A 13103-nucleotide genomic window follows, 5' to 3' on the forward strand; every position below is an offset into this window, starting at 1 on the left:
CTCCGCTCCCCGGGACCTGCACAGCACAAGGCCTGAGCCCTCGGTGTTTGCCCCTGGGCAGACTGGCAAGTGATCTGGTGAGGCAGAGCCTGAGCACCCACCTTCCTGACCCTAAGGGAGCAGCTCCATTAAGTAAAGATTTAAACCATTGCCAAAGCGGGACGTGGAGCCTGGAGTGGAAGCCGTGACGAGGCCACCCCGAACATCGCCTACAAAGGCAAACTTTTATAGCTCTTTTCACTTCTGCTTGTATTTTCAGTCTGCAGAGAGAACACCACACGCACACTAATATACAGTTTTGTGTGTATTTTTTCCTCGAGCTTGCTGGTAGATGCGTTCGGAAGACTAGCAGTGATTTCTTTTCACAACAGCAATTAAAAAAGAAAATGTGCTGCGAAGGCAGGAAAAATCAGGAGTTTGCCAGTGGAAGAGAATAGATAAATGACAGGGCTCGGCTTAGGCCCTCACACAGGGACAGAGCTGACTCTGGGTATTTTCTCTCTCCTGTTGCGGGTGCCTGTACCCTGTTAGGGTTCTGCTGGTCACACATAAGCCAACCAACCAGCCCAAACCCACTTACAGCACGGACACACACAAAGCTGTGCTCACACCTGCTACAAAAAAAGTGTGACACAACAGCAGAAAGAAAACCATGCCGAGTGTAATCTCTCTTCCTAGGGCTACCTGCACTTTGTTATACCCCTTGAAACAGCTCCACGATACAAAATACAATGAGGCTAATCCATCTGGACCAGCGTGAAAAAAGAAAGAGCAAGTTTGATGAGGTCAGCATGTCCGTGACATTTTTATCACGGTGAGAAGTGATCCAAAATAGGAAACACACACAAGACACTGTAACTAAGGCTTTGTACTACACCCGCCTCTGACTTTCAGGATCCCTGGCTTTCAACCCCTCCCCCAGACACACACCCCCGTGCCCTCAAGAGTTACGTGCGTACCTCCATCAGAGTATGGACAACAGAACTAGGGCATAGGTGCTCTGGCTGGGAACGAGGGCTGTGTACGGGCTATGTGCACATTGGACATACAGTCCCTGCTTGAAAACAATTTGTCATAAGCATTTGCCTTGCTTAAGACCTCACTAGCATTCACAGATAGACTCTCACTTCACTGAGAAAGGTTAAAGTATTTGCCTTTTATTCAGAAGACTTGTTCTGTTTCCAGTGGTACTTCTCCATGTCCTTCAAACCAAAGAGCCCCTAGTTTTGTAACAGCACCAGTCTACCACAATAAAAGCAAACAAATCAAAACCAAAAAAGTTCCATGATGTGATATAGCATAAAGAAACAAATACAGCTAGTACATCAGAGAAATAAACATTTACATAAAGTTGTGTAAGTTGCTATAGAAGTGGCAGTATGCAATTAAAAGAGCAATAAGATTACCAGGTCTGCTAGATGTTTATAGCATGTCTACTCAGACTGTACCTATATTGTCATGCTGGCTTTAGGCATGACTTTGCACTTGGGACCTAGCTACCTCAGTCAGCCGTGCTACACATGGTAGGCTTTCACACAACTTCCCTACAGCCCACAGTGTGTATGCAAGTGTCCCAAGCCACCTGTCCAGACTCAAGCAGCGCTTGCAAAGCTGTAGAGATGTAGCCTATCGCCATCTCCTCCCTATGGATACGGTATTACAGGGTTCATCTGCATATGCCTGGTGAAGAAACAATATACAGTCAGTTGTGTACTATAACACCTTAAGTCACATGGAATCTTAGACTTTAGAAAAAATATTTTAATTGTCAGTTCACAAGTAAAAACTATCACTATTACAAAACATCTTGTAATACTAGAATATCTAGCTTGGAAAGAATTTTGTTTTTATCGCTGTTGCATGTAGTTTTCAGGAGCTGTTGTCAGCATGAAGGTATTAGTGGGTTTCCCACTTGTCATAGTCAGTTTGTAAGGGTACTCATAGGAAGATACCATTTCCTATTTAAACCTCATGCCATTTTCACATGTTTAGGCTGCCCTGATTTTTTCAGACATGTGCATACTTGACACCTGACACTACGTATCAGTCTCACCCAACTGAAATTGTTTTATATAACAAATTTCACTTGCAGCCTTTAAACAGAACATTCACTCCAAAAAGAGTGAACACCAGCATTTACACCACCTTAGCTACTTGAAAATCCTATAACTGTGTTCTGACAGCTATCAGATATTAACTCGTTCATTTCATTTTGTTTGGTTTCTTCCTTATTCTCATGGTTGGGATGATGTTTTGAATTTCCAGCTTTTTTAGACCTTCTGAGGAAAAATTTTGTCAGTAAGTAGCATAACTCAGCCACATTTAAAAGAATGCAAATGCTGGACACAGCAATCATGAAAATAGTAAACACCGTCTTTTCAGTAGGTCGAGAAACAAAGCAGTCTACTGTGTTGGGGCAGGGCCAAGCATTACACTTCATTAACCGAGGCATTCTGAACCCATCGTACATGAAATAAAACGCATACATGAAGACTGCTTCAAAGACCAGTCTGAAGAAGATGCTGCTAGTGTATGTCCACCACAAGGAGCCCTCAATACGAAACCTCTGTTTTCTGATTTCTTCAATGTCCTTGTATTCACATTTCTGGTCTCCCTTTCTGAACTGCCTTTTCTTCTCATGCCTCCTGTAAGCTACATGCATGGCCACCAGCAACGCAGGTGTGGAAACAAAGATCAGCTGCAGGGCCCAGAGTCTAATATGAGAGATGGGGAAAAAGTGATCGTAGCAAACATTCTTGCAACCAGGTTGCAGAGTGTTGCAGATGAAGTCATCCTGTTCATCTCCCCAGACTCTCTCTGCAGCCACAACCAGGATCATGATACGGAAGATGAACAGGACTGTGAGCCATATCTTCCCAATACTGGTGGAGTGTTTATTTACGCCTCCTAAAATGGTATGCAGAGCTCCCCAGTCCATTGTCTTGCTTTAATCCTCTGACCTAAGAGAAGACAAAGAAAACTAAGATTAATCACAACAGAAAACAAAGACCATCAGGCACACGGTATAAAATAAAGGCAGTATCACATAACTGCAACACATCCATTGGCTGTGGTTACATTTTGGCAACACAGTGGGCTTACCTACAAGCTGTCATAAATAATAATCTAATCACATATCAGGAGGTAATATTTTGTTACTTACACACATGGTATCACTTTCACTCGGCTCCTAGGTGCATTTGCCAACTGAAAACTATTAGCCACATTAAGTAGGAAAAGCAGATGGGGAAACTGATGAAAACAGCCTTAAATTAAAAGCTACAACTTCTAGTATTTTGATAACAGTAACAAAATTAGATGACATCAGCCAAAAGTAAGGTAGGTGTTATGTTAAAAATAAATAAATGAAGTGTTGGGACAGCTAGAATTCCTATATAAATTAAGCCAAGTTGGCCCATCCTTAGCTTTAGAGTGTAAATAACATTTTCATGAGAACATTCCAGCAACAGACAGACTTTGAAGAACCTTCCATGAGCAGGTCTGGATAACCTGCATTCACAATTTTAAAAAATGTGGCTGTAGGGATCTATATTGTCAGTTGAAGCAAATTCCAGAATAGCTTGAGGCAATGAAGGTGAAGCCTCTGTCATTCTCCATCTCCGAGTTGGATGTTTAAAATCAGTGCTTAAAGATTCATCCCAAAATTGCATTTCTCTCCACCAGCTACAGAGACGCTAGAGTAATTAGACAAAGACTCCCTCGTCAATGCCTGTCAGATGATTTCCCTCCCCCCTTCCCTGTAACACAGACTGCATTACTCCTAGAATAGGGGAGACATTTCAGAGGCTGGGAGTGCTGAAGTCAACACTTAAATAGTTCAGACATACCTGCAGCAGCTGAGACTTCAAGAGAAGCATACAGTTTCCAGTAGGTGAGTTTCAACGTACTACAACTGTAATGGATATACCACATACCTCCCCAGGAACACCACAGTTGCCTGGGTTTGCGCAGCTTCCACAAACAGCCTTTTACAGATGGCATTCAGAGGAATTTCAGCCCACCTCCCCCCACCCCTCTGCTTCAGATGGACTTACACAAAGTTAGTTTGCAAGCTATTCTGAATCCAAGAAGCCAGCATTTCTCATCCCTATCAGCCAGGACCCTCTAAAAGTGCTCACAGATCTTTGTTCTGAAATTCCTCATGAAGGTTTTTATTTCTCAACTTTGTCAAGTTGTTTGCATCTCAGAGATGATCTTTCTTCGGCATTTACAGCACAGGGCAGTAAAACCACATTTTCAAGGTTTCTAGGTAGAAGAGCAACCACCGGCGCAGAGGCCATCATATCCATCATGTGACAGAACTTTTATGATTTTCATAACTCTGAGCTAGGTCACATTGCACAAGGAAGAAAATGAAGACATTTCTTTGCAGTTGTCTTCTGTGTCACGCTCCCATTCTGAGTAATGTCAAAACCTTTCTGGTTTACAGCAGTTTATATATATAATCAGTAAGTCACAATAATACAGATCATTGAAGTACACAACTATTCAGAGAAAATGAGGACATTAATTATCTGAAATTCTTGTTTTAGTTATATGCAAAGTTGGGGGTTTGTTTTTTTGGGGTTTTTTGTCTTCTTTTTTTTTTTTGAGTTACTGGAGTGAAAGTGTAAGGTACCTTCACTGGTTCCATAAACTACATTTCCCTCAGATCATGCTGGTTGACTATGTGGGGTTATACATCAGGAAATAAAGCCAAGGAGAGGAGGGGGCAAGATTTTCTTTTGGATTAGAGAACCATTCCAGAGCCTCCTTCAGGGTGCAGACTTTGTGTGCTATATTACCTCTGTATCTGTCTGAAAACAGATAGACTCTTAATACCAGAGGTACTTACAAAACATACCAGCCAGATTTCCAAATATTTGTTTCCATCCCCTTCCACCCCCTACCCCCCTTCTGATTTTTCATCAATCAGACCAGCCTTTCTTTCAGGATTTGCTTTAGAGATCACTGTACGTTAAACAGAATAGTCACAACCTTATTAGTAACAGAGAACAGTAATAAAAACACCATTACACACACATTGCAATTACAGTACTTAAAGTGACACTACAACTAAGAATGAGTAGAAATACTTCTGCACATCTGAAAAAAATCAATCCTGTAGAAGACTGGCACCATGTAAACTGGTATTACAAAAAACATTCACACATCCTTTAATTCCACCAGACACCTTGCATTTCATTCCCTCAGTCATTGTTCCTTCTTCATGCCTGTCAGCCACCTCCTTACAGTGTGAAAGGCTGAGAAGTGGAACCCGTGTATCCCCTCCTCATAAGCCCTGTTTCTTAGCTTCACCTCCTGCTGTATACCAATACTGCCGCCTTCCTGTTACCACAACTTCACAAGCATTTGTTTCCACATGCAATCACTCCTTATCGCCCTGTGCAGAAGGGGATTCAAAATATGAATGCCTCAGGGTGTAGTTAAAGGGCACCTTGTCTTCAGTGGCATAGCTCAAGATGCTTCCCATCATTGTTTGCTCCTGAGGTCACACTGCAGTTCTCCATCTCCCTGCAACTTTGTGGGAGTGCATTATAAACCAGGTGGCTTGTTCAAGTTATTCCCAGTACTAATATATTTTGTTGTTTGGTTGGGTTTTTTTTCCTTTAAAACCAACCCAATTCAATCTGCTTTACAGCACAGACCCACAAGGCATCTGAGAAGTACAACTTCATTTAAAAAAAACAGGCTGCAAATTGCAAAGCACAGATAAGAACAAGTAGTCGGTGGGGAAGAGGGGCTGGCAAAGCTTTATTGCCAAGGACAATACATCATGAAACTACTCTTAATCTGATTTGCTCCATCTCCTTTGAGAGTATACTGTGCTTGCTAAGCCAAAACACAGTGCTTCAATTCTAGCAAAAGCATGTCTGTATGTGGATCAATGTAGAAGCCACCACACTTTGCAGAAGCAGCCTCTCACCCTGCATCTCCTAGCAACTTTTCCTGTCCTTTCCAGAAGTGCCTTTGTCTTCTGTACCTGCCCAAACCCTGCCCTCTTCCCCATTCCCACCTACCTTTCCAAATACTCCAACTATCTCTTCAGCTCTTCCTGCCACCATCCCATATTCTTCCTGCTGCTTGCCAAGGTAGTCATCAGCCTTTGCCCCTTCTGCCTGTACCCTCGTGGCCTCTCAGGCTCATTTTTATGCTGGTGGAAAGTCATATGACTTCTGGGATACTCCAGAGTGATACAGGCACTGATCAGATACCACTAAAGTCTCACAATCTTCTCACTGAAAGGTGGCACAATTAAGACTGTAGGATCATATTCAGGCAGCCTGAATTCCATCCAAATACTTTGGCACCAATGTTTCCTACTAGCTGGCTTTAAACAGCTCTCATGAATGCAATTTAGGAGCTCTAACGAAGGTAATTCAGGGACTGCTGAAGCGCCCACCTCTCTCCAATAAAACAGATGCAGCGACCCAAGCAGAATTTAAGTTTAGTATGGTCCTTCACACTATTAAGCTGTCAGTGCAGATAACTCCAGCTAAACATCAAGTTTGGGCTATCTGTACTCATGTGATGGCTCATTTACTCCTAACTTACTCAAAAGCTAGGATGTTGACCCATGATCATAGGTTATCTTTCTTCCAAATACTTACTCTTAAGACCTTTTTACTAGCAAGTAGAATATTAACTGTCTTGCTGACCAAAGGAGAAGAAAGCAGGAAAGCTACTTCCTTTTAATGGGTAGTAACTCTTGTTTTCATAGAGCCAGTCCAGATTCTATTTCTATGTGAGCAAATCCAGCTAAATGCCTACAGAAGTAACTTACCTGCTGTGCTCATCTCAGAAGTACTGCACAGTACAAGAATAAGTTAAAGACATCAAAGCTTATGTGAATATTTTGTGAAAAAAAGTAAAGTAGGAATGAGGATAGAGACTGGTTATAAAGGAAGAAGCTGGGAAAGACAGAAGATAACTGAAGTCAACAAGACTGAGAAACAGCATTTAGAACCCATTTTATCATGGCAGTGTATTATCTTAAAGCATTACATTAAAAAAAAAGTTGCAATTGGCATAGGTCTCTTATGCTACCAGCTGAACCTTCTTGTTGAATTTAAACAATCAGAGGATCTCGATAGTATACGGCTGTTACAGTAGGAGTTATAAACTATCATAAAAGATCACCATACTCCACTGAAAGGTGAGCTACAAGGAAAATTGTTCTATATGACCACACACACGTAGAGAGGCACATAAGCAGTTTTTTTGGTTTGGGCTTTTGTTTTGTTTGTTGTTTTGTTTTTTTCACTAGGCTAGGCAGCAGCAAGGGAAGAACAACAGCTTAACCGTTTCTGTAGTTCTCCAGCTTCTAGGCAGTTGTTTGAGCTCTGCGCTGCCATGGCTAGACAGCCTTCTACTTCAAAGCTAGCTCCCATAAGCCTACATTAAACTGCAATCACAGCACAGTGCATACACCCAGTGCAAATCCCTGCAATTCACACCACTGAGGACAATTATCATTAAGCTCCTGTGTTTACGAGTACAGATCATTAACAGACACTTTTTTCACTCAGTGAGAGACTGTTACACTGGGAAATCATTAGTCAATGGTTAAATCCACAGCTTCAGCAAACCACAACTAGAATACAGCGAAGGTAAAAACAACAGAAGTTCCTTTCACGTACACAGCATTGTGCTTGCTGCTATAGGATATTATCAAGCAAATAAAGTAGTCATTAACAAGTATAACAATATTTACTTATGCTATAGGAACATCTATAAGTCCCATTCAAGAAGAGGCACTGCCAATACAGCCCTCCCTTCAGGTCTTGATCTAAAGTTACACTGGGAACACTAGCTCATATAAGGGCTGATAACCAGCATCAAGGTGTCTTAGAGCTGTATATGTGCTTTCATATCCAGATTTGAAAAATACATATCTGGATTTCAGCAGCTTTCTATTGGCACACCTCATGCTGTCAACCTGGGGTCTAGTTTATGGCTAAGCAAAACAGCAAGTGCTTAATTGCTAGCATGTAGATTTTATTATTCCCATTGCCGAGTTAGTTTTAGTGCTGTACCACAAGAACAGCAGCATTGCCAAGACTGCACCAAGGAAGCTTCTAATAAATACAGGTTAATGCCTTCCAAAGACAGCATCCTTTTATTTCACCAAGAAAGGCTGGCATACAGGCTACAGCAATTACGTGCTAACTCTCTCAGACTTCCTAGCTAATTTATCAGTCTGCCCCATGCCTCAGTTTCCCAGACATTAAAGTGGGGATAACAAAATCTCACCATCTCACAGGGCTGTTCTGAAATGCTCCACTACAATTACAGGCTTCACAGACTCATACTTTGTTATCAGTGGACCAAGACAGACAAGTATCAGTTCAAAGTCAGAAGTACAGAGCTTGAATTCAGTTTTCTAGAATATTCCTGCTACCTGAAAAAGAATACAGCTCCCTACACTGGTGTATCTTTAATGCAGAGTTCAAACTGTAAGAAGATGCAGCTTTGAACTTAGACTTTGGCAACCAAAATCCTTTAATTTCACTATTACAGACAGCTTCCAGCTATTTTCATTTTACAGCAGTATATTAAGAACTTCAAGAAGCATGCAGCTGGAACACTCTGAAATATCAACAACTTCTTTCCTAAAAAGTTGAATAAAGATCAAAAGAGCAGTCTAACAATCACAAAAGCATGTGCAGTTCTCTCTAGTAGCTCTTAAACTTTGTTCTGAACACCTATCTCCAGATCAGAGTGGAAACTGGATAACAGAAAAGCTATGACAGAGAGATTACAGTATATCTGATTTGACACAAGAACAGGCAAAGACTAATGAGGAACAGGAAACCTCTGACAGTTGCAGATCTGAACACTGCAAGCATTGTACTTTTCTTCTACTCAAGTTCATGAAAACAGAGGGCATTCTTTACTCTAATTAAACCTGGTGTGAAACCCAGAGACAGCCCTTAACACAACAGATTGAGACCCAATATATATTTAGTTAAACGTTAAAAAAAAAGTGTTCTAGTTCAATTCAACAGCATTAAGGGTTCAGTTCCACCCACTATGACCCCCCTTATGACTGTCCCATATTCATGCCCCTACATGAGTTTTAAGTCATTTTCCAGGCATATTTGGAAATACCCATAGCTACTTCACTAGCCTGCAATTGTAACCAGAGGATTGCCATCCACCAGAACATCTCTGCACAAAATTCACTCCACTTATGGAGAACAGGAAATCAGAAGTGCCAGTCACACTTGAGGGCATAACAAGACCGCACAAGTCCTACTAGAATTTGGCCCCTCTCAGCCATTTTCCCCCCTATAAATCTTTCCTTCAAAGTGTGCTTTAGATTTCTCTCTTTGAAAGAAAGCCAGATTTGTGAGCCCTATGTTTTCACTGATGCAAGTGGCCTTCTTCCCATATTTTAAATAGTTTTATATATACTATGCCCTGCTCCCAGTCATGAAAATAGCAACCTTTGTTATAAAATTTTAATGTATTTCTTTTTTTCTTAACCTGTTAATTCCTACTTCCCCTCGCCTAGACCTAGGAAAACATCTACATCCCCTCTACAAATCTGCCCACTCCCACTTCAATGTAACATTTCCCACAGAACTGGCAAGTCACTATCTCTTTCAAACACACACAGAACTTGCACCTTTTTGGAAATGCTAATTAATTTATAAATGTTGATACATTTATAAACACTAAGATTTTATACTGCAGTGCAGCTTTTCCTTTAGTGTGTATTTTGTTATAATTTTTTTAAGTCAAAAGTAAAGACAAAAAACAATTTTTTCCTTTTTTACAAAAGTATCTATTACAGGAAGAAACATTTGTACGAGATAAGGAATAGAATTAGTTTTCAGCTTTCTTTTATCACCTAACAGGAGATGCGTTTCTATTTTTCCACATTCCTTGTTTTGACAGCACATTATCTCTTCTCATATATCATCACTTCAAGCTTTTCCTTAGACAAACTGGTGTGTAGCCAGGCGAGAGTCACAGTTCTCCTTTCAGATAACTCATCAGTCATCATTAAAAAACAAAAGCAGTGAGGAACAGAACAAGGTAAAACATCAAAAGAAAAAGCAAAGATTTGGCCCATGCTCTTGTTTCATGCAGTTTCTGGGACTACGGATTTCACTGGAGCTGTTCACGAGCAACACAAAGAATCCTCTTTACTCACAGGCACCAAATGAGCTTATGTAATGACTGTTATTAAGAACTCATACACACATCTCAAAGTCCTGCTAACTTTCCAGCTACTGAGATAGTCTGCTAAATCTTTTTCACTGTACAATTACTTTCTGCACAAAATAAATGAGGTTGCCCAAGTAATCTACCTGGGATGCAAACAGCAAAACAGTCAGGCCCAAGCTTCAGAAAGTTGAGAGAACTAGCCCTGTCAGGGCAGAATTAATACCTCCAGAGAAATATTTCAGTTTATGACTTTACTGTTCCGTTTTTAAGCTCTATGATGCATAAACCTTCTACCAACTATGAGACTGACAGTTCTGGGGACTGAAGTCTCCCAGAAACATGCAGTAGAGGTATAACCTCATGGTTCTGCAAACCTGTTAGAAATCCCACCTAGAAAATTACATCGCAACACAGTCAACACATGGAGGTACCACCTTCTTCCAGACTGAGGCTTGGCCCTCCATTGCCTTTTTTCCTCTAAGCTAAACCTAACACAAACACATGCGCATTCTTCTGCCTCCTGCTTTTCCACTGGGGCTCTTCCAGTTTAAGTATGTGGCAAGCAGGGTATCCAGGCTGAACAGTGGAGAACAAGAGATACTAGAAACCACATAAAACTTCTTTAAAAAGTGAAAGATTTTTAACAAAATCAAGGATGAAAATATATTTTATTCTGCTCTCGACTCAGTGCACACACGTACATCACAGTAATCCCAAACAGGATCTGGGCCCAAGCCCTCATACTATTTCACACAGGCCACAGCCACTAATCAAAGTCACAAAAAACTAGGTTAGAAGAGCATTCTTAAGACAAAAGGCCACTTCCTTCTTTCAACCCTTTGCTTGTTCTCTTAAGGGTATTTCCAAGCTACACAGTAAAAAGTAATGGAGCAAAAGAAAAGAAAAAGAAATTCTTCTACTGGGGGGAAAGAGAGATCCTCCCAACAGAAGAGACTGCAAGAGTAACATCCAATCTAGAAAAAACTCAATGATGGGAAAACCAGCCATGCCCAGCATGCCACAGAAAGTGTCAGATACCAGCTACTGCTGCTAGCTCAGCAAGCACTCCTGCCCATACTCCAGCACGTCCCTTGCTTTTATTTAAGGGCTTGAGTACTCATTCCTTGCGCGATCTTATCCAGCCCTGATACTCCGAAATACATTTATTTCTGACTCACACCTCTCATTTTCTATTCCCCCTGTAATTCTGAGGAATGTTTCCAGTGCGTGATCAGACACTCACAGGACCTGTCAGTTTTACTGATGCAAGCTGTTTACCGTCATGCAGCTCTCTTAACATCACTAGGCGTGTCACAAATTACCTGTAGTTTCAGAAGCCCTTATTTTGCTTGGTGTTTTAGCCAGTCAGGTACTTCACATAACGTGCTTACAAAGAGCTGCTAGTAGAAGGTGAATTAGAAAAAAAAAAGAAAAAAAAAAGAAGAAACTGTTAGATGTTAAACGCGTAGTTAAGACACAAGAGTATTCCCAACCAAAACCAGTCGCAGTGTTCAGGCACCCCCTTCACGCTGAAGCTCAGGAAGCAGAGCCGAGAGCTCCCAGATGGCGCGGGGCTGGCGCTGCGCCCCGCCACCGGCCCCGGCCCGCCTTCGCGGGCGGCCCCCGCTCCCTCCCCGCGGCGGGCAGCGCCGCCACGGTTCCCGGCTCCGCCGCGGTGGGCCCCGGCCCCGTAATGGAGTGCAACAAGTGTAGCGGTGGCTGCAGCTACAGCGGGGAACAGCGGGCTCGGCCTGCCCCGCCGCGCAGCGCCCCCCGCCCCTTCCGCCAGCGGGCCCTCTCCTCATGGAGGACGCGCGGGAACGGCCGCTCCCGCCACCTGAGGAGCTGCCGGTTCGCCTCCCCCACCGCGCCCCTCACCTGCCTCAGCAGCACCCGCAGCTGCAGGGGAGATCAGCCCCGCCGGGAGCTCTCGGGACTAGGCACCGCGAGTGGCGGGCTCAGCGCGGGTCCGGCGGTGCCTGAGGCGCGGCCAGCCCCAGCCTCGCCGCCCCGCAGCTTTAAGGTCCCTCCCCGTTCACCTGCAGCCGCTTTTAACCCGCCCCTCGCCCGCCTCTGCCCGCGCCCGGCTCCTCAGGCCGCCCGCGGGGGCGGTGGGAAACCCGGGGCGGGGCCGGACGCCCATTCCCGCTGCCGTGCCCTGGGGAGGGGGCTGTGTGGAGATCGGGGCTTTGAACGTGAGGGGGAAACAGCCAAAATAAAAGCTAAGCCTGGAAGAGTGGCCAGGAGGGCTTGGGTCCCTCCTGGGGGCGGTCGCCGCCCAGGGGCTGGTTTGTGGTTGTAGGGGGAGAGCGTGAGGGGAGGGGAAATCAAGATAACAGCACCTGCGTGGTTTTTTTTCAGAGCAAATGCGTATCTGCTTAAGATAACAAGGTTGTATTTCCGTCTTGTCAAATCCAGGTATTCAAAAGGGCCTTAGGACAGAAAAAACCCAGGCCTTTTCTCCTGGTAATCAATAAGGAATTACTGGCCAAATGAAGGAAGAGCCAGTAGTTTCTGATTGAAATGCTGCAGCAGTGCCCTGCAAACTCGCAGGCTTTCATGGACCTGCAAATATTTGTCAGCTGAAAGACCTATTTTGGAAAGTTTTCTGTTTCCAAGGAATACAGTTGCTGAGGAAACAAGTTACTTTGGGTTCAAAAATCCCTGCCCAAAACAGCATTCTCTGTTTTGCACACATGCACATCAACCTAAATAAATGTTTTCTGATTCTCTTAACCTGATTTCCAAAGAAAACTTACAACACAACTGCAACAACAACAGTACATTTGCTCAGGCTTTGGGTGAAAAATGTGTGTGTTTGCACTTGTTTAGAATATAAGGTCCCAAATGATAAACGATTTCTAGCTAAGGTCTTCTGCCCTTAAAGTCTCTACTTCCTAGAATAA

General features: G+C 43.1%; 1 protein-coding gene across 5 annotated transcripts; it reads right to left on the bottom strand.

Moving 5' to 3' along the window:
* Positions 1-1136: 1136 nt before the first annotated feature.
* Positions 1137-12289, bottom strand: LOC130145036 (gap junction beta-6 protein). 5 transcript variants are annotated; one of them, XM_056329434.1, is made up of 3 exons: positions 12080-12289; positions 11520-11597; positions 1137-2960 (listed from the first exon to the last, which is right to left on the bottom strand). In XM_056329434.1, exon 3 carries the CDS (start codon positions 2936-2938, stop codon positions 2147-2149), a length of 792 nt encoding a protein of 263 aa, XP_056185409.1. In that variant the 5' UTR covers positions 2939-2960; positions 11520-11597; positions 12080-12289; the 3' UTR covers positions 1137-2146. The 5 variants fall into 5 exon arrangements, with proteins under 5 accessions (XP_056185409.1, XP_056185408.1, XP_056185406.1 ...); XM_056329433.1 differs by having other exon boundaries at positions 11520-11594; positions 12080-12288; XM_056329431.1 differs by having other exon boundaries at positions 11520-11594; positions 12076-12288.
* Between the last annotated feature and the right edge of the window lie 814 nt (positions 12290-13103).

The sequence above is a fragment of the Falco biarmicus genome, chromosome 2, assembly GCF_023638135.1.
Source record: "Falco biarmicus isolate bFalBia1 chromosome 2, bFalBia1.pri, whole genome shotgun sequence".
Lineage (NCBI taxonomy): Eukaryota > Metazoa > Chordata > Aves > Falconiformes > Falconidae > Falco > Falco biarmicus.